A 23,250-nucleotide genomic window follows, 5' to 3' on the forward strand; every position below is an offset into this window, starting at 1 on the left:
CCCAATAGGCCTTATGCTCTAATTCAAAAGGTAAATGATAGGATTTTCCATAGATTAGTTGGTAGGGAGTAGTTCCTATAGGGGTTTTGAAAGCGGTTCTATAGGCCCATAATGCTTCTTGAAGCTTCTGAGACCAGTCTCTTCTAGATATTGAAACTGTTTTTTCTAGAATTTGTTTTATCTCCCTATTGGATACTTCTACTTGGCCACTAGTCTGTGGGTGGTATGGTGTTGCTACTCTATGCCTAACTCCATATTTTCTTAAAAGTTTATCAAATATTCTCGATATGAAGTGTGATCCTCCATCGCTTATGACTAAACGGGGTGTTCCAAATCGAGGGAATATATAATTCTTAAATAACTTGATCACCACCCTAGTATCGTTTGTGGGTGCAGCTATAACTTCAATCCACTTAGACACGTAGTCCACAGCTACTAAGATATACTTGTTTCCTAAGGATGGTGGGAAAGGTCCCATGAAACCTATACCCCATACGTCGAAGAGTTCTACTTCTTGAATGTTTCTTAGAGGCATTTCGTCGCGCCTTGAAATATTTCCCGTGCGTTGGCATCTATCACATTTGATAATGCAAGCATGGACATCACGCCACATTGTAGGCCATAATAGACCAGCTTGAAGAATCTTGGCGTATGTCTTAGAGGTGCTCGCATGTCCACCATATGGTGCAGAGTGACAATGCTCAATTATACTTTTTACCTCCTCTTCTGGAACGCAACGGCGAAAAATGCCATCTTTACCCCTTTTGAAAAGGAGCGGTTCGTCCCAATAAAAGTTTCTTACATTGTGGAAGAACTTCTTCTTACGGTGGTAGTCAAGATCAGGGGGTACGATATCAGCAGCTAGGTAATTAACAAAGTCTGCATACCATGGTACGTTACTTATTGCTAAGGATTTTCGGAAGTGCTCATGAGGGCCTAGGCTATCATCTTCAATGGTTTCAGTCTAGCTATCAGTCTATCATAGGAAAAATCATCATTTATAGGTACTAAGTCTGGTTTTAGGTGTTCTAGCCTAGAAAGGTGATCAGCTATTACATTTTCAGTGCCTTTTTTATCTCTGATATCTAAATCAAACTCTTGTAGTAACAGAATCCATCGGAGTAACCTGGGCTTGGCATCTTTTTTACTTAATAGGTAACGGATGGCAGCATGATCGGTGTAACCTATAATTTTGGCTCCTACTAGATAAGATCTAAATTTGTCTATAGCAAAAACTACAGTGAGTAATTCCTTTTCAGTAGTTGCGTAGTTGAGTTGGGCAGCGTCTAGGGTTCTACTGGCATAATAAATCGCATGTAATTTTTTATCTTTCCTTTGTCCTAGGACGGCTCCAACAGCATAATCACTAGGTCGCACATTATCTCAAAAGGTTCTGACCAATCAGGGGGTTTCATAATAGGTGCTGATATTAATGCTTGCTTTAAAAGATTAAATGCTTCATTACATTTTCCATCGAAAATGAATTCAGCATCTTTCATTAAAAGGCCAGTTAAAGGTTTGGTTATTTTGGAGAAGTCCTTAATAAAACGCCGGTAGAAACCAGCATGTCCAAGGAAACTTCGGACTTCTCTGATAGATTTGGGTGGTTTTAGGTTCTCTATAACTTCTATCTTAGCTCTATCTACCTCTCTACCTTTTTTGGAAACTATATGTCCTAAAACAATTCCTTCGGTCACCATGAAATGACACTTTTCCCAATTTAGTACAAGGTTCACCTCCACGCATCTCTCTAGGATTTTCTCAAGGTTAGCAAGACAATTGTGGAAATCAAATTCGCAAACCGAGAAATCATCCATAAATACTTCCATGATACCATCTAGGTAATCTGCAAAGATTGACATCATGCAGCGTTGGAAAGTGGTTGGGGCGTTACAGAGGCCGAATGACATTCGTCTGTAGGCAAAAGTTCCATAAGGGCATGTAAAGGTAGTTTTTTCTTGATCTTCGGGGTGGATAGGTATTTGGAAGAATCCTGAGTATCCATCTAGATAGCAGAAGTAAAAGTGTCTGGCTAGACGCTCCAACATCTGGTCTATAAATGGTAAAGGGAAATGATCCTTCCTGGTTGCTTTATTTAACTTTCTGTAATCTATGCACATCCGCCATCCTCCTTCCATCCGTTTTGCTACATGTTCGCCTTTATCGTTTTGCACGACTGTGATGCCTCCCTTTTTAGGTACTACATGCACAGGGCTCACCCACTTACTATCCGAGATCTGGTAGATTACACCTGCCTCAAGTAACTTAAGAACTTCTTTTTTAACAACATCACTCATTATAGGGTTTATTCTTCTCTGATGTTCTCTGGAGGGTTTTGAATCTTCTTCGAGCGAAATCCGATGCATGCATACGGATGGGCTTATACCTTTCAGGTCAGAGATATTATATCCTAAGGCTGAGGGATATCTTAGTAAAACATCTAAAAGTTGGTTTGTTTCCTCTTAGCTCAAGGTAGCATTGACTATAACTGGACAGTTCATCTCTTCATCAAGAAACTCATATCTCAGGTTCTTAGGCAGTTCCTTAAGTTCTAAGGTTGGTTTCTTAGGGCATGACATAGGATCTGGGGTAAGGGATAAACATTCGTAAAGGTTATCATCGTTGTAGGGTTTCCTAAAGTCATCATCTTCCAGTATGAGAGTTGATGGCAACTTAATTTTTTTTATGATTTCTTCTTGTTCTAATTCCCTAACGCATTCATCAATGATATCTATGGCATAATATGCGTCTCCCATCACAGGTGCCACAAGAAATTTCGAAAGTATAAATTCTATTTTCTCGTCACCTACCTCAAAGGTCAACTTTCCTCTCTTGACATCTATTATGGCTCCTGCAGTTGATAAGAACGATCTACCTAGAAGGATTGGCATATCATTGTCCTCTTTGATGTCCATGACAACAAAATCAGTAGGGATAAATAACTGACCTATCCTAACAGGGACATCTTCTAATATTCCTATCGGATACTTAACAGATCTATCGGCTAACTGAAGTGACATCTTAGTAGGCTGTAATTCTCCTAAGTTTAACCTCTCACAAACTGCTAAAGGCATTAAGCTCACACTAGCTCCTAAGTCTAGAAAAGCTTTTTCGATGACATGACTTCCCAAAAGACAGGGAATGGAGAAATTTCCAGGATCTTTATCCTTTTTGGCTAACTTGTTCTCGAAAATAGAATTGCATTCCAAGGGTTTCGGATCGTTGAGTCTACGTTTGTTGGTAAGGATGTCTTTGAGAAACTTTACATAAGAAGGTATTTGGGTGATGGCTTCTGTGAAAGGGATTTCTACGTGAAGTTTTTCTATAATCTTAATAAATTTCTGATACTGGTTATTGATCTGGGTTTATTTGAGTCTTTGCGATATGGTATCGGTGGTTTATACGGCGGGGGTGGTACATAGGTTTTGTCTTTAGGTTCTTCTCCTTTTTCTTGACTTTCCTGGTTTTCAGATTCCACTGGTTCCTTTACTTTGTCTGTGGGTTCGGTATATTCCTTAGAAGTTTTGGGTTCACTCAATCTAGGGTTTGGTGGCTCATCATAAGCGCTCCCACTTCGTAGGGTAATGGCATTGACTTGTCCTCTCGGATTTTGTTGAGGTTATCCAGGGAACTGTCCTCCAGGTGTAGTCTGGGGGGCTTGGTTTAAAGCTACCTGAGAGATCTGGGTTTCAAGCATCTTGGTATGAGTAACTATTTGGTCAACCTTGGTTCCTAACTGGGTAATCAGTTCGTTAACGTGAATGTTCTGGTTCATGAACTCTTTGTTTTGTTGGGTTTGAGAAGTGATAAAATTTTCCATAATTTTCTCAAGGCTCGGCTTTGGTGGCACATGTTGCATAGGTTGATTTGATCTTGGGGCTTGGTAACCTGTTTGTCTCGGAGGCGCATTATTTTGGATAGGGTTATTGTTCTTATAGGAGAAGTTCGGGTGATTCCTCCATCCAGGGTTATAAGTATTCGAATATGGGTTCCCTTGGGTGTAGTTCACTTACTCAAAGTGGGTTTCATTTAATAGACTGCATTCTGCAAATTGGTGTCCTTTGGTTCCACATATCTCATAATCTGACGAAACTGCAGCTGCAGTATTCGAGTTTATGCACATATGCTCGACCTTAAGGGCTAATGTGTCCATTTTAGCTTGCATCATGGCTATAGAGCTTAATTCATGTACTCCTCCTTGGGCTTCCTTCTTCTCAATTGTCGCTCGTTCGACTCCCCATGATTGATGGTTTTGAGCCATATCTTCAATGAGGGCACTAGCTTCAGGATAAGGTTTGTTCATCAGCGCACCGCCCGCGGCAGCGTCGATGATCATCTTAGTGTTATAGTGAAGTCCATTATAGAAGGTCTGAGTGATTAACCAATTTTCTAAACCATGATATGGGCATGCTCTTAACAGCTCCTTATATCTCTCCCAAGCTTCGAACATCGATTCTCCTTGGTTCTGGGTAAATCTAATTATATGGTTTCGAAGAACGACGGTCTTACTTGAGGGAAAGTATCTAGCAAGGAATACTTTTCTAAGGTTTCCCCAAGTCGTAATGGAATTGGGTGGAAGGGAATCTAACCATGATAGGGCTTTATCTCTGAGGGAAAAAGGGAATAATCTTAAACGGATTGCCTCAGGAGAAGCTCCATTGGTTTTAAAAGTGTCTGCTAATTAGAGAAAGATTTTTGAATGTTGGTTTGGGTTCTCAGTAGCAAGACCTGTGAATTGTCTCTGTTGCACTAGTTGCAACAGGGAGGGTTTAAGTTCGAAATTATTAGCTGGGATGGTTGGGTTTACTATACTAGAACTAGGTTCTTCGTTGGATGGTTGGGCGAAATCCTTAAGAGGTCTTTGGTTTTGATCTTCGGCCATAACTCTCCTAATTCTATGGAAAAATAAACGTGCGCGAGCGTAACGTTCAGGTTCCGCCAGAGGGTATACTAAGCTTTCGGTGCTGCGAGTTCTTCGCATTGACCGGCGGGTAACAACCTAAGTCTAAACGATATAACAACAGGGTACGAAATTTGACGAAATTGGTCCCCGGCAACGGCGCCAAAAACTTGATGCGTGCTTTTCGCAAGTATACTAACGCGTGAGAGTAATATAAAAGATTGTCGAATCCACATAGACCAAGTGTCAATCTATCGTTATCTATTGTTATGGTGTTTATCTAAGATAATCGAAATATGGGGGTTTAGAGTGTACAATGAAAATAAAGTATTAAATAAAATTCAATTAATAAAGACAGGCTCGAATGTAATTCACATAATCAATTAATAATCCAAGTACTTGCTAATAGAATTACTCATGGGCAGTGTTTCCTACTTTGAAAAGAACCAATTTAACAGAAACTGTCGCTTTCGCGTATTCAAAACCGAGTTGTACTCCCTAATCAAACCCTCTTATTGTCACTTATAAAAAGGTGTGCATTGCGTTAGAGTAGTAAACCTATTTTTAAGAAATATAGTATCTTGACTAAGTTGAAAAGTATTTTAACCTGTATTTCTTAACCAAAAAAGGTTCTCACAAACCAGACTCTAAACTTATAAATGCGTCCGAAAATAGTTTTAAAATCACTTTTCTTCTTAAGTTAAAAACTCATAATTCACTAAACAAAGCGCTTTCGTTGTATTTGAAATATTTAAAAACAACTAAGTCTAAAAAGACGTTGGACGACTTTCGATCTTACCCAACGGAAATTAAGTGCAGGAAAACGTAAGTTGAAAGTCAAAATAGCCCTTAAGTGTTTCTACGAACAATTGTACGGATTATCGGTTCAATTACGATCCTTACATTCTAACCTTTATAGGTTTAGTTAGACATGGTAAAGTAAAGGTGCATTTTAATTTAAATAAAAGTAGTGCGAGTGCGGAAAGTAAATAAAAGTAGTGCGAGTGCGGGAAATAAATAAAAGTAGTGCGAGTGCGAGAAATAAATAAAAGTAGTGCGAGTGCGAGAAATAAATGAAATTAGTGCGAGTGCGGGAAATAAATAAAAGTAGTGCGAGTGCGAGAAATAAATAAAAGTAGTGCGAGTGCGGGAAATAAATAAAAGTAGTGGGAATGCGGAAAATAAATGAAAGTAGTATGAGTGCGGGAAATAAATAAAATAAAGGCAGTGCGGGAAAGTAAAATAGATAAAGACAAAGTAATAAAAACCTGCTCCAATCGGAGGGTTGAATAAAATGCGAAACGGAAATGAAAATGGCGACAGGATTAACTTCCTTCCAAAGTGCTCCAAACTCGATTACAGACTCGATCACAGACTCGATTACACAACTGCGGCAACACCCAAATGTGAAGCGATTACCACTTTTAAAATACTGAATATATGCCTAATTGAAACTAAGTTTGCTCTAAGTTTGGATGCTGAAACAAATGAAAATGAGTTTGTATTTATAGGCAAGGAAAATAATGGAAATGACAAGGCTGCCTTTCAGTTTGAAATTGGGAGGGAAAAACTTTCTTCTTGTGGCGCCCGCCACAACACCATGGCGCCCGCCATAAGGGTAAATTGTGGCGCCCAAGTGGAGATAGTGGGAGACGTGGCTGTTGAGGGAAGTTGAGCTATGACACGTCATGGTTGGACCCATGGCGCCAGCCACAGTGGGAGCCACAAGTGCAAAATGCTGAATTTTAGTCTTTTTAACTCATTTTCACTCCTTTTCTCGATCGGGGCTCTGATTAGACTGAAAACCTGAAAACAAAGAGAAACATAGTAATAACATAACAAAATAATAATGAAACAACTAAAATGCATGCGAAATCGGAGTCGAAAATACGGTGAATTTCAGTGTCATCACTATGGAAAAATGATTTATTCGAGAGACAAGCCTCCGATGGAGATGCTCTTTTGGAACATATGTCGTTTCGAGCCACTAAAGAGGAAGTTGGTTCATTGGTTAGATGGAAAAATACCAGAAGAGGAAAAATTAAAAGTATTGAGAGACTCGATAATGTATTTTGTTGGGTGCGAGTAAAAACTGATAAGGATGTTAGGAAAATGATGTTTGGACCAGATGACATCAGTTTAATTATTGTAATAAGTTAGAAATGTTGTTTTTAAATATTGTGGTTAAGTATTTTCATATGTATTCGATATTTGTTATTTGTGTTGTTTATTTAGACTTGTTCGGTTTTAATTGTCTTATGCTAGAGTGATGTTTGCTGTTAACCTTGTTGTAACAAAAAGTTATTAATATATAAAAATCAAAGGTTACAAAAATTGAAAGGAGGTACTAAATTATGATGCAGAGGTTGCTCCTAGATTGCGACATTTGTTCTTATTGTGTCCTGGTTGACGACATAAACTACATAATCTTATCATTTTATCAGTCGTATCCATTTCTGTTCTAATGCGTGTGCTGTTTGGCCGTCCTTTTTTCTTTCTTCGCATTTCATCATTGTGCCCAACTATGTCCCCTTCATATGGAGGCCAACATTCCTCAATTTCCAGCAATGAGAAGTTTTCGTTATGCACAATCATGACGGTAATGACCTTGTAAACATCAGATAGATGGTTGTAAGCGTCCTGGCGAGTATGTGCGCATGCCGCAATGACATGGGAGCAAGGAATATGGAAGACCTGGAACTTTCCACAGTCGCACCAACTTCTGTTTAGTCTGACAACATAGGATAAATTTGGCCTTCACTCATTGTGGTCCATTGTTTCCTATACACTGAAATTTTGTCTATGACGGTCAAAGATTGTAATTGCGTGTGTGGTAGCATTAATAGTTTCCTCTTTCATCACTTTCATACAATATTCATTGAATAATTAACCTGACAATAACACTGCACTCCATCTTTCATCTCTAGTTGTGATTGTAGATTCCAACCTAAAATAGGTTGTTCTGACCAATGTGGTTATTGGTAGATTTTTAATGCCTTTGAATACGCCGTTCATGCATTCCCCAAGATTTACTGTTATGCGGCCTCATCGACATTCTCTGTTAAATGCCCTTGTCCATTTCTCTAATTGTATGTTATCCACGCACCTCCCTTCTTCTGCATTAGACAATCTAATTTCTTCACGGTAATGTTGAAACGACGATTGAGTGTCGAAAATGGAAGCACCAACAAGACCGTGTCTTAACTGACGTTGTGATGCCAACCGAACAAAAACCAAGTCGTAATTATATAGCTTGGTACAAATCGGTTGGATTTGAGTTCCTCGCTGAGGATATATACCTATAGGACCCACGCCAGGTAACTTACACACAAGAAGGTTCAACATCTAACCCCTAACAACAATGTCAGACCGGTTACTCACAACCCCTTATCCATCAAAATTTCCGATCCACAAACACACAAACCTATGACCATAACATGTTAAACACCCAAACCACAATACCAAGAGCATACCCCGTACCACCACCAACAAGTAGATCATCATCAAGACACCCAACATCGCTATGCACCTAACACATCACCATACCATAGCCGCCTTATCAAAAACACCCATTGATCATTTAACACCAACCGTCTCTCCTCCTACTATAGCCAATAAGCCCAAACATCACAAAACCAAAACATACAACAACCATATGGTTACCAAACACGACAACAATCATTTCAACCTTTCCTCGATGCATCATTCACACCAATGTCGCCCTTCAATCATCTTAGGTGCCCTCCAATAACTCAAACACAGCCCAACTACTATGGCGTGGGTCACGAACTCAAATATGGCGGTAGCGCTTCATTGCATACACAGGACTATACAGATTTGTCTAAATATCTTAGGCAATCTCCTGCAGATGATGGTGATGTTCTTGGGCCCTCAGATACTCAAACACCTGGGTTGAATCATCAACATGGGTTAGGGTCACACGTTCGGGTAGCTAGGGGATGTGGGACCGGAGGTTGGTTAGGTCATCCCGGTCAACGACATTAGTCTTTTTGTGTAAATGCATATTAATATTAATATCAATTAGTCCAATTTCGGTTTTTATCTAAAACGTACATTGTTTTTAAAAAGAATTACGAAACCCGCATAGGTGTCAGACCAATTTGTGTCTCCTTTGTAAATTAACACACATGCGCCAATTGGATTGGCAGAACTAGGTGAACTAGCCAATACAATTGGCGCCACCTCTCTAAGTTAAAGAGCAAGCGCCAATTCATCTGACGTCACCTCTTCAAAGTGGGATACTTTGGGAAATAATCTGAAAAGTGGGTTACTTTGAGTTATTTTTTGAAAAAATGGGTTATTTGGGTAAAAAATCAAGAAATTATTTACTTTATTTTTCTGTTATTTGATTTTTGTTTAACTGAATTTCATTTTGTTATTAATTTTTTTTTCACTTTTTTATTTTAGGTTATTAAGAGATTCATTCAAAAAATTACATCTCCACAAAATATATTTTGTTGCTTTTTTATTTTAGGTTATTAAGAGATTCATTCAAAATATATTGGACTTTCCTGTTTTTTTAAATTTAAGTTTTAGATTTATAAATTAACATTCATATATGTTTTGATTTATATGTTAACATTATATGTTTAGATTTATATGTTAACATTTATATATGTTTTTAGATTTGTTAAATTTCATATATATGTTTGTTTAGAGTTATTTTTTAGTTTTATTATTTTTTATAATATATTATTTTAACAGAATATATGTATATAAACATAATATCTTAATATATATTAATTTTCAAAAATTAAATATAATATGTATTAAATAGTTATAGAAAAATAAATAGAATATATTAAATAGTATATTAATAAGTTTTAATTTTTTCCGAACTTAATATATTGTTAAATATATTATTAGATTTATTTAATATTTTATAAAATATAGAATTAAGTAATAAATTAAAATTATTTTTATATTTATTAAGTAATATTTTTGTATAAGTAAGTAAACTATTTTTAAGAATATACATATTAAGTAATATTTTTATATAAGTAAGTAGATAAATTTTGAGTAAGTATATATTTTTTTAAGTAAATATTATTATGTAAGTAAAAATATTATTAAGTATATATATTAATTAGTAAATAAAAATCTATATTCTTTAAATTATTATATATTAAGTAAATTAATATATATTTTTTAAATAAGTCTTATATATTAAGTAAGTATAATTTTTTTAAATAAAATGTTATAAATAAATATTATATATTAAGTAAGTAAATATATTTATTAAGTAATATTTTTACATAGGTAAGTAAATATTCTTTTTTATAAGCAAGTAAATAAAATTTGAGTAAGTATATATTTGTAAATAAATAAATAAATACAATTTGAGTAAGTACAATTTTTTTAAATAAATAGCATCTCTTAAGGGTCTAACTATTTGAACCAACCTTCTTGTACTATTTTGGAAAGGAATGGCACCAACAACATTGTTGGCCTGATTATTGTTATTGTTGTCCTTGTTGGCTTGATTGTTGTTTTCAGTAATCTTTCCTCGCATAAAGATACTTAGTAGTCTAATCAGATACTTAGTAGAAAGAAAGAAATAATAAAGAGATGGTCACATATATAAAAAAATCATAAACATATTTGAACAAAGATACTTAAAATGATTAAAAAAAATACTGGAGTGCCTTCAAGTTCTAAATGTTAGTCCACCAAATAACGACACCATTTTGTTAGTAGAACAAAAATAAGTATTTATTTGTATCGTCAAGGAGTGGTGTGATAATCAAAAGTTATTCAATAATTTCTATGATTCTAAGTAAAGTTGGTTGAAATTTTGATTGTTTGATAACTAAGTAAAAAAAACAAATGAAAATAAGTTTTAATAAATGGAACTGAGATTGTTTGGGTTAAATTCCATTGTCATATTCTTATGTATATTATTATCCATTAATTAATATTATCACCTATTGCTCTGTGTCTCTTGTTAATGTCAAAACAACAACGGAAAATTAGTCGATTGCCTAACAAACAATTTCTCAGCAATTAGCCAATACAACAACATTGAGATTCGACAACATATGTGAATGTTAAACCTAAATTTTTGTCTAAAGTTTAGCATCTATCAGATGAAAATCTTTGATCTAGTTAAAAAAAGTATTTTTAAATATCAATTCAAAACTATTGTGAAAAGTTATAAGTAACTAATTTATAAAAAAAAACATTAAGAACAAAGATAATCATCAATATTAACGAATAACTTAGAACACACATAACGTCGCAATCAAGATGAATACATGAGTGTTTGGATAACTACATCTAACCCCGAAAAAAGAGAATTTAGTCACTCTTACTCATAGTAGCTTTATAATGATGAACTTGAATAAGGACATTAAAAAGCATCCAAGATGATTTCTCTGATGGACAAAACCTCCACCTTTGATTCTTCAATACCTCTCTTAGGAATTTCTACCTCAATTCTCTCTGGTTTTTACAAAATGAATTTCACTCAATAACTACGGAATTTGGAATTTGGAATTTCCATCTCAATTCTCCCTTGTTTTTCTTTAATACCTCTCTTTGGAATTTCACTCAATTTTTTCTTCGTGCTGTTCAACTTTTCCAAGTTGGACTTGGCCGCCATATCTCGCTTAGAGAGCTCCCTGCTCATAAAGCGAGAAAACCCTTCCTTCACCCCTAAGTTACTTAACCATGGGGTCTTTTAAACCACATTTTCTTGCTTGACGTGCTTGTCACCTCTCCAAATATGTTGTCTTGCTTCAGCATGAAATAACCTGGCCAAAAATAAATCTTTAACTGCTTGTGCTCAGCTAGCGAGCTCACTTCAAGAAAACCTTCCTCCAACGTCATAATGTTGTGACGTGAAAATCATGAGATATAAAAAGGCAGTTGCGACGCGATTTTCACATCATTAAAGTTTTTTAATAATTAAATAAAAGAACCCCCTTTTCAGATGGTGGCATGGGAAAAAATATTTAAAAAATGATTGTGTCATGCAAAACATGTCGCACACATATATTTTCAAATAAAAAAATGTGTCAGTGAATTCACTCGGGGGAGATTCGAATTTTAAAAAAGTTAAGTTGTGAAGTGTATACCATGTCGCAAAATACTTTTCAGAAATCACGTGGAAATCTTTAAGTGGGTGAATTGATGTTTGGTCAGAATTTTTAGCCGTTGTGACATCTCAGTGTACCGACGTGTAAATCACGTTGCAAGACAACGGTAACTTTTCGACTGCCACGTGATTTACACGTCGCTAAGTTGCAATGTGATTTTCACAACGCTGACCCTAATATATATATATTACATCGTTCCTCGTCCACGCACAAAACCATTTCTTCTTCTTTCGGTTTTCATCTTTTTCTCATTCAGCTCTCTTCCAGTCCCATACCTCATTTCTTCTCTTCCAACCTTAAATCTTAATCTTCAATTTTCTCATCATCATCCAATTAATTCAACGGTAAAAAATTATTTAATTTATTTTTTTGTTATTTGATTTTTGTTTAACTGAATTTCATTTTGTTATTAATATTTTTATTTTGTTTTTTATTTTAGATTATTAAGAGATTCATTCAAGAAGTTGCATCTTCACAAAATATATTTTGTTGCTTTATTAAGGTATTTTGACAATTTTATTTTTATTTTTTCAAGAAATTGATATATATATATATATATATATATATATATATATATATATATATATATATATATATATATATATATAAATTATTGGATTTTCCTGTTTTTTTAAATTTATTTTTTAGATATATATGTTAACATTCATATATGTTTTTAGATTTATTTTGATTTACATGTTAACATCATATGTTAAGATTTAGATTAGTTTAGATTTATATATTAACATTTATATATGTTTTTAGATTTGTTAAATTCCTATATATGTTTGTTTAGAATATATTAAGTAATCAATTTTTTATATATTTATTAAATAATATTTTTCTATAAGTAATTAAACTATTTTTAAGAATATACGTATTGAGTAATATTTTTATATAAATAAGTAAATAAATTTTGAGTAAGTATATATATTTTTTAAGTAAATATTATTATGTAAGTAAAAATATTATTAAGTATATATATTAATTAGTAAATAAATATGTATTCTGTAAATTATTATATATTAATTAAATTAATATATATTTTTTAAATAATTATTATATATTAAGTAACTATAATTTTTTTAATTAAATGTTATAAATAAATATTATATATTAAGTAAGTAAATATATTTATTAAGTAGTATTTTTACATAGAAAAGTATATATATTTTTTAGATAAGTAAGTCAATAAAATTTGAGTAACTATATATTTTTTAAATAAATAAAAAAATGGAATTTAAATAATTATAATTTAAAAAATATATATTATTTAGTAAAAATATTATATATATATATATATATATATATATATATATATATATATAGGTATATATATATATATATATATATATATATATATATATATATAGGTATATATATATATATATATATATATATATATATATATATATATATATATATATATATATATATATATATATATATATATATATATATAAAGCGTTGTTATGAAATCACATATTTAATTTAAATGTGAATGATTGTACAAATATGCAGTATGAAATATTATTGGTACTATCGTAGTTGGATGTACAAATAAGTGTATCCAGGAAGAAGTGCAATTAAATCAAATTTTGAGGAAAGAGTTAAAGAGTTTATCACGTGAGCATTTGCTCAAAAAATGTTGTCGAAGCGAAGGCGGAGTAAGATGTCTTTGTCTTAAATGTGAATGCAGGTCTATAATTAGTGATCCATAAGAAGTAAAACGTCATTTGAAGAGAAGGAGTTTCATTGAAAATGATTGGATTTAGACATATAATGGAGAAAAATTATCGGGTAACGTACCAGAGACAGCTAATACGCATGCGTCAAGTAGTTCATCATATATGGAATATGATGAACAGTTTAATCTGATTGATGAGATTGTTGGCGATACTTTTGGGGTGAATGCAACCTATGATGAACTTGAAGATTTTGATGGGGAAAAGTTGTCGAATGAGGATCACAAAGATTTTATCAGTTGTTGAAATAAATGAATGCGTTATTGTTTGAGGGGTCGTTAGACTCAAAATTATCAATGTGTGTGAGATTATTGACCCTCAAGTCAAATCGGAATGTTCCTGATCAATGTTTGGAAATCTTCGCAAAATATTATGACGCGAAAATCACACGTGACAAATGTTGCAACGTGAAAATCATGAAGCAAATTTGTGACGTGATTTCCCGTGGCAAAAAAATTGTCACAACTGCTATTGCCTCGTGAAAAACTACAACACTATTTTAGTTTTGTGACGTGATTTTCAACTTTATAGCGTGAAAATCACGTCGCAAATGACTGTTTTTTTTTTTTGCAGTGGCTTATCTCTTCGCTTGGCGAGATTGAGTCAACAAGGTGCCATGTTTTGCCCGATTTTTGACTTATCTTTGACTGGGCAAGCCTCTTCCTCGCCCAACGAGTTTTCCACTACCAGCTTGTGCAATTTGTGTTTTGTTCTACTAATTTCACATGTACTCATGAATATCATAGTTAGAATATTCATATATAAATTTTATCTTATTTTATGATAAATTGGAAATTTTCATGTGATTTCTTGTATTTTAAGTTAGTAAATGCTTATGAAAAATGAATAAATTTAGCACTAATCAAAGACCGTCATTTAGAAACTTCAAAAATAAATGGTCTTTTCAATTTCCTTAAGCTCTCTTTCTTTCTACGCACTACACTCTTTTTTTCATTCAATATGTTTTATCCCTACTTACTTTTCTTAATAAAGTTTTTATACGAGATATTTGCTTGTTCATTCTTTGAGTTTTGGCCTAATCTAATTGTTATTAACACTTTATTTTGATATGTTGCTTTAAATAATAGGAATAGAAACACCAACCTAGTTAAAATGTCTCTCTTCATCTTTAACATCTCATTGATTTTATAAAAAAAAATTATTCATCATAAAAAGATAATGTAATATATTATCAACATTTATTCGTAATAAAGTAACAATCATTTTCAAAATCACATATTCTATTACAATGTTTCTATAGGTGGGGGGGACTACAGTCCACCTTTGCCACCCCATATCCATCCCTCACCCATTACACTCATCAGATATTTCCTCAAAAGTAATAGAAATAAACTTGTCAATAAAAACAATTTGGTGTAGGTTTAACCACGTCTACTATTTATCTTGCCACCTTTCAGGATGCTCTAATAAATTATTTGTCCAACTATAACATATTCTCTCCCTCTAAGATTCATTACTAATCCTATACTATGCTATCTATCTTTCTTTCCTCTATTGTGTACCTATATAAATACATATCTATGCCTTCAAGTTTAATACTCAAACTAACCATACAAACAACAACAAAAAAATCTATATACCAACCACTTTTTTTGTGAAATGGCACCTCAAGTAGACCTTTCTATTGCTAAGATTGGATATGAGATTGAAAAATTCTTTGGAAGACAGAAAAGTTTTGGCAATAATACTAATCCACCAGCAACTCAAAATCTCTGTCAGTATAAGTTTTATCCAAGCTATGGAGCTACTACTATTACCAAAAATGTAGAAGAACTCACTTGCAACGAAGCTGCTTCCAAGTTCATACCCGAAAAGAGAGCAGATCAGTTGCATGCTAAAGGTTTGGTTGGACGATGATGATCGAAGACTAGGTTTAGAACTCTTGTTTAGTTGTATAACTTTTTTTTCCTTTTTTTTGAGGTTTGAAAGTTAATGGTTTACTAATTTAGAAATCGTCTTCAGCAGTAAACTTTATATACTCCTGCTCGTAGTTCTAAATTGCGGTTTGTAACTGTAACTGTAATTTCGGTCGTAATATAAGAGTTTTAGAGGTTTGCAACGACAAAGTTTGCGGTGTAATTGTAACCACAATTTAGAATCATGTATGCTATTGCTAACTCTTGTAGTTTATGAAATACATTTGTGTAAGTCAGCTCGAAGATTAACATGAATTTGTCGAAGGTCTTCTGCAGCTTGAACCGTGTGTTTGGATTCGTGGAATAAGATGGAATGAAACGGAATGGAATGAAATAGGCTAGTTAGGTTTTAGAAAATGATTTTACCTTGTGCTGTTTCATTCAAATTATGTGTAAAGAGTTTATATGTACTATCTGCTATAAGCACTTTTTTTGTCCTTATATTCATAACATAACTGCTTTTCTGGTGTGATTTTTTGTGTAGTAGTATAGTACAAATATGTTACAAATCATGGCTTTAAAGTTTGAAATAATGAATTAACTTCAAAAGTTCATTTGTAATCTTGTATAAAATTTAATTAAATTTTATGGGTTGCTAGCTTTGTATCGCTCGCGCGATTCTGACCACGACATCAACTGCATTTGATTACAATTCACAATACTAAAGATGGTGACATGATTTTCGCGATGATTTAAAACTTTTGTTAGTCATGTTGAGTACTTGAATTTATGAAGTTGGTGTCAAATTAGTCCATTATAAAAACCGAATTGAGATTAAATTTTTTTTAAAGACTTAAAACACAAAAAATAAATTCTTAAAGAGAATAATTTGATAGACAAAGACGGATAAAATATGAAAATATTCTCTGCTAATTTCAGAAATCCATTGATAGAATAATTCAGGTATTGTGGTGACAGCATATTATTTTTCCACCATAATTGTGAATGGTGGGACAAATTTTACATTTTATTTTATCCTTTATTCCAATGGAATTTGGTAGCTAGAGAAAATATAGGAGAAGATATTGGAAGAGCAAGAATTTAGGAGTTAAAATTAACAGTAAAAAATTTAGATTAACATTAATCTCCACAGATTTAGATGCTAAAAAATCGAAATCAATGTTAACCATTTATTTACCACAAAAGATTATATATCAAATACACACATGCAGAAAATATAGGGACCATTTTAATTCTTCATCACTTTTTTCTAGTTTATATATTTTTTTTTTGAAAAAATAAAAACAAAAAAATCATTTTGATTTTGTGTTTCAATGGCCACTGCAAAAAAAGTTTCTGTTTTAGTTTTATGGTTTGCAATAGTTTGTAATTATGTTGGTGCTGCTCCTCGTCCAAGAGTAAGACCTGTTGCTGGTCCTGATATCTACAGAGGTAAAAATGTGGCTAAAGATTCTCTTCTTCCTGGTGAGAAAGTTGTTAATGTGATGAGTTTGGGAGCAAAACCAGATGGAAAATTTGATTGCACTGAGGTAGATTATATGATATATTTTGGCTAATCATGTTGAGTTATGCTTTGAATAAGAATATTTACAGATAGTGTTTTTATTATATATTCTCTGTTGATAAATTTGAGACTTTAGAAAAATTGACATTTTATTCTTTGATATATAGGTAAATATTTGTTAATGCTGTGTATTCAAATAATTGCTTTGAAAACTAAGTCTTTGGTCATTAATGGCGACATAATATAGACAAAAGCTTCATGATTAGACTAATTTTTGCAACATGGGATTAAATGCTGTTCGATTGAAACTTCAAAATTTGAAAGCGGAGAAATTTAGACGATGAAACTGATATTCATAGGCCTTTCTTTTCATCGTATCAAAGAGATTTTAAGAAAAGCGGGTTGCAAGAGAATAATATATATACCTTGTGTGTTCGACAAGTTTTCTAGAGATTAGTCTTTGCTAAACCGCGGTGGAAACTCTTTACCAATATTTATCAAAATTACTAATCAAACACAATTCGTAGTGAAAAAACATTAATACAATGTTTCATACACAAAATCTCTGTCATCTTAAACACTTTAAATTGAATGCGTGTTCAATATTTGATACGTGACGATGTCACCCTGATATATGTGGTTATAATCAGTCATTTTTTATTTTCTTGCCCGTGTTCGAATCTATGTTAATGTTTGATAGGATAAAACCAAACAAGCCCGGGCCTTATTTCATTATGTGCAGGCTTTCATGGGCGCATGGAGAGAAGCCTGCCATTCCAATGTACAAGCCCGGCTTCTAATCCCTCGAGGCACATTCCTTGTTTCAACAATGTTCTTTGCAGGCCCATGTCAAACTCCAGGGCCAGTAACAATTCAAGTTATAGGCACAGTTTTAGCTACAGGAGACATTAGCGATTACGTGAATGGCGAATGGCTCATGTTTCGCGACATAGCAGGCATTAAACTTATCGGTGGAGGCATCTTCGATGGGAATGGTAAAGCTGCATGGCAATTTTCTCAAAATTGTGAAGCTGATCCAACTAACCAATGTGTTAGGTCTCCTAGTAGCATTTATTTCAGTAATGTTACAAACGGAATTATACAGAACATAAAATCGGTAAATCCAAAAGGGTTTCACTTTTTTATTACTAACTCCGCAAACATTAGACTTCGATTACTTAGGCTCACCGCGCCAGATACTAGCCCAAATACAGATGGTCTTCATGTAAGTCATTCAATAAACGTGAAAATATCAAAAAGTACTATTGAAACCGGAGACGATTGCATCTCCATGATTCAAGGAGTTACCAATGTTGCCATCAAAAGAGTCAGATGTGGTCCAGGACACGGTATCAGGTAATCTAAATCGATATTTACATTTTCATTGAATAATTCATGTATCTGATCGATCTACAAATCAGATACATCTGTGATCAACTATTCAATGAATCTGAAAAAAGAAGTATTTGCTTACAGTATTGGAAGTCTTGGAAAGTATCCAGATGAGATAGAGGTGAGAGATGTTCGAGTAATGAGGACCACATTAATCGGCACAGACAATGGTCTAAGAATCAAAACATGGCCAGATAAGTATCAAGGAGCCGCATCAAAAATCACTTTTAGTAACATCACTATGGAAAATGTTAAAAATCCTATCATCATTGACCAAGAGTATGAATGTCAACCAAACTGCCAAAAAAAGGTTTGTATATTTATCTTCATATTTTGATTTTTTTTTAAATAACCACATTTTAAAAAATAACCACATTTTCAAAATATATATCAAATTAATCATTTTTCAAAAAAAATAAATTAATCTCATATAAGATGCGTGACTATGTGGTGCATGCCCTTAAACTTTAGTCTTAGCGTCATTGCTTCTGGCACATGTTTATGTGTGATGTCAATGACAGTGGCGCATGCATGCAGGCCTTAGGAGCATGCACCATTACCATTATCTCTGGCTAATGTGTGATGTCACTGGCAGTGGCGCATGCATGCAGATTTTAGGAGCATGCACCATTGTCTGTGGCTCCTATGTTGTTTTGGTTTTACTCATGCGCCACATGCAATGGCGTATGCTCCTAAAACTTACATGCATGCGTCACAAACAATGTCGCCTAAGACAAAAATTTAAGTGCATGCGTCGTATATCCTATATGAGATTATTTATTTTTTTAAAATGGTTATTTATATATATATATATATATATATATATATATATATATATTATAAAAAAGTCGTTAATGTGATTATTTAAAAAAAAATTCTCATATTTTGAAGTTGGAGCATAGTAAATTTTAAACACTAATTAAATTTTCTTGTTGTTTTTTCTTCTATGCAGCCTTCACTTGTAAAGCTAAGCGATATAATTTTTAGAAATATAAAAGGAACAACAATTAGTCCAGTTGCAGTGGATTTAAGGTGTAGCAAGCAATTTCCTTGCCAAAATGTTAGACTTGAAAACATAGATCTCCAACTTGGTGCAACTCCTACTGGCTCAAGATGTACCAACATCAAACCTATCTACGTTGGTTTGCAAAAACCACCACCTTGTGCATAGGTCACCATTTTTCTACCACAAAATGTGTCTCTATCACTCAATGGCATAACAAGAGACTCTCATAAATAATAGAACATAAATAGTTTATTTTACTTTTACTTAGTTTTAAATAATTTGAAGTAGTCTATTTCGTTGTGCAGACCTAATAAGCAGAGTCTGTTTAAGTCTAGAAATTTTTGTAGATCTATTCTTCCTCTTTTCGTCTTCTTTAGTATCTTAGCATCGACAACAAGATTGTTATTGTAGACTTTTTCATTGTTATTGGTTTTGTTTCTCGTGTTGGCTTTGTTGCATTTTTTTGGAAGTCTCTTTTCTTTTATGTGTGTGTGGTGGAAAAGGTTGATGGAAATTGTTTTCGTGTTATTCATTGGGACTGAGTGATAAGAGTTTTTTTAAATATGGTTTATTTTCTTTATTAATGTGTTCTCGAGAAATTTGAATTTTTTTTTATAAAGGATAAATCAGAAGTAGTCACAATTAAGAAAAGGGATATTGACAATGATAAAGAATATAACAACCATAATCTTTGAAACTTTACAAGTGAACAAGGCATTATCCATGAATACATCCCACAACAAAATAGTATTGTAGACTGAAAAAAAATTGTCGTTTACTTAAAGTTTCTGGAACTCTTCTCCCAAATGTTTGTCCCAAAACTATAGTACGGCGAAACACTTAAATTATGCTTATAAAGTTGTAAATTGTGTTATATATGGTATCATAGGTAATGTTAGTATGACTTAAAACAAAATATGACTAGAAGAATGATAGCATGTATATCCATTTTTATGATATCACTTTTTTTAGTTTGCTTTTGATATATAAAGTCTAAAGTCTCAAGTTTTTAGATGTGATGCTTTTGTCCATATCCATAAGCAACATTAATAAGTTGGAATCTTGTAAAGATATATGTATTTTTGTGGGTTATACTCCTAAGAGTAAAAGGGTTAACATGTAATCATCCTTCTAGTCATATTTACTTTGTTTTAAAGATGTCACTATTCATGAAAATGTGTCATATTTCGTCATAAATGGGTATACATGTAATCATCCTTCTAGTCATATTTACTTTGTTTTAAAGATGTCACTATTCATGAAAATGTGTCATATTTCGTCATATTTACTTTGTTTTAAAGATGTCACTATTCATGAAAATGTGTCATATTTCACTTGTCTTAAATCTTATCGGGGGAATGTTAATGACTCCGATATAAGTTTGAATTATTTACCTTTAGTCCTAGCCTCCATAAAGTTCTGGTTCCTACTTTAATGTTTGAATTTGAGACGTCGCCTATTTTAAGTCATATTCATGGTTCAATTTATGAACCTAAGTCTATTTATGTTCTAGTTCCTCCAATGTAGTATATTTTGAGTCATATTCTTAGTTTAACATTTGAAACCGAGTTTATTGTTATTAAAATTTCTCCATTGTCATTTTTTTTATAGGAATCAACATCTTTGCGAGCAATTCTAGTATATATTAGAGAAGAAGTAAAAGTAATTTACTCCAAAAATAATTGCAAACGCTTGAGCCAAAGGCAATTACTGAAAATGACTCGATTATTGGTGATCCTCATATTTTTATACAAATATGAATTATGTACTTATTTATTTGAGAATGGACAAAGGATCTTGTGTCTCTATCACTACTACAAAATAGGTTTTTTTAATCTTGATTGAAACATGACTTTTACCTGAGTTTTGTGGACAAGGTAACGAAAAATGTAATGAAAAGTTCGTCCGTTTTCCCCATTTTCACCGAGGTGAAATCGAAACTACAAAATCAACAACTTCTTCCCTCGGTTGGTAACTCCACCAAGGTGAAATCTAAACTATAAAACTTTTCTCTAAGATGGATCGCAAGAGAAAAAAAATGTTTTGATCAAGATTGTTTCCTTAATGTAATATCTTCTCTTGTAAGTTGTAAAATTATTTTCTTCAATACATGCTTGTAAAAAAGGTTTAATGTTGTTAGGAAAGTATGGATGTAGTTGTTGTTGTTGACTTTTAATATTTCTAACAACAACAACAATACAAAAACAACAATATTGCTAAGTTGCATCCATTCTTTTCCAAACTAACATCAAATATTTTTAACAAGCATCCACTTTAAAATATAATTTTAGAAATTACAGAAGAAGATACATTAAGGAAATTTCCTTGAGACATTTCTCTTCTCTTTAAATCCATCTTAGGGTATGGTGTTGTACTACATTCAATGCTTTCATTATCAGAGTATGTTTTCATTATCAATGGTGTTTGCATTTCAGCACTCTATATTATGCATTTCAAGATAAATGGTTGTGGTATTTATGTTATAATATATTACTTAGTGTGTGTTTCATGCGGATTGTTGATGTTTCATGTGGATTGATGAGTTGACAATGTCTTGATCGTAATTACTTTATAAATAGACTACTGAGATACGTTTGTTATATAAACAAACACACATCTTTCCCCTCGATTTCCAGCCCAATCTAGGGAATATGTATTAAATAAAAAAAAATTAAAAATAAAAAATGTGCTAAAGTAATGTTGTTGGGATTCAAAGGGTTGATCATAACTTTTCCTTTCAATTTCTAGCACAATCGGGGAAATAGATCATAAATAAAAAAATTAAAAGAATGCACTTAAATGCAATTGTTGGTATTCGAATGGGGTTTGATCATAACCTTTACCCTCGGTTCCTATCACAAGCGAGGGAATAGGTAGTGTGCTTTTTAAAAAAAAATTGAAATGTGGCGCGCCTATGGTTTCCACCTTGTTTATTCGTTTGACTTAGAGAAAAATACTCAATGAGAAATTATCAGTAGAGTTTGAGATGAAGGACCTTGGCAAACTCAAGGATTTATTGGGAATTATGTTAGTCTGGTCAAGAAAGTCGTATTTATCTTTCTAAAAAAATAAGCATTTGATCTTTTATACAAAATGAGAAAGTTTGAATGCAAGTATGGAAGTGTTCTTATTGAAAAAAACTCACAAGATAAATGGGAAAATTGTTCAATATCAAAGATTAATGGGAAAATTGATTTACTTTGCACACACTAGGTCATATTTAACTTATGTGATAAGTATCGTGAATTAATTCACGCATGACAAGGGAAAGACCTTTACAAACTATTGAGCCATTTCTACAATATCTCAAAGATAATTTGAGTACTCTCCAAGGGCTTAGCATGATCTAACCCTAAAGGCTTGAGGTAAATTTATGTCAAGTAGACTTGAGCCATTATCGTTATATTAATTCATAATCCCTGAAGCATGGGGCATGAATAGGCGAAGTGAATAAGTAAGAAGCATGGTTGTCTATAGTCCCTCAAGCACAAGGCATGTGGGAGAGAAGCATGGAAGTCTACAATTCCTCAAGCACGGGACATATAACGACGAAGTGGTTAGGTAATAAGAATAGAGGTATACATCCCTTCAAGCATGAGGCCTGTAAAGGAAAAGTGGTTAAGTAAGAAGCATGATGACTCACAGTCCCTCAAGCATGAGGCATGTAAGGGCAAAATGTTTAAGAAA

At 33.0% G+C, this 23,250-nt stretch overlaps 1 protein-coding gene and 1 non-coding gene across 2 annotated transcripts; both read left to right on the plus strand.

Annotated features, from left to right (window-relative positions):
* The first annotated feature begins 4,391 nt into the window (after window positions 1-4,391).
* On the plus strand, window positions 4,392-4,498 carry LOC127116608 (small nucleolar RNA R71). The gene has a single exon (XR_007801424.1). It is a non-coding gene; the product is annotated as a small nucleolar RNA R71 (small nucleolar RNA).
* A 10,885-nt stretch (window positions 4,499-15,383) lies between these two features.
* On the plus strand, window positions 15,384-19,835 carry LOC127109117 (polygalacturonase). Its single transcript, XM_051046036.1, has 5 exons — window positions 15,384-15,624; window positions 17,024-17,190; window positions 17,866-18,521; window positions 18,642-18,867; window positions 19,510-19,835. Exons 1-5 carry the CDS (start codon window positions 15,384-15,386, stop codon window positions 19,726-19,728), a joined length of 1,509 nt encoding a protein of 502 aa, XP_050901993.1. The 3' UTR covers window positions 19,729-19,835.
* Window positions 19,836-23,250: the final 3,415 nt, after the last annotated feature.

Source organism: Lathyrus oleraceus, chromosome 1 (genome assembly GCF_024323335.1).
Source record: "Lathyrus oleraceus cultivar Zhongwan6 chromosome 1, CAAS_Psat_ZW6_1.0, whole genome shotgun sequence".
Lineage (NCBI taxonomy): Eukaryota > Viridiplantae > Streptophyta > Magnoliopsida > Fabales > Fabaceae > Lathyrus > Lathyrus oleraceus.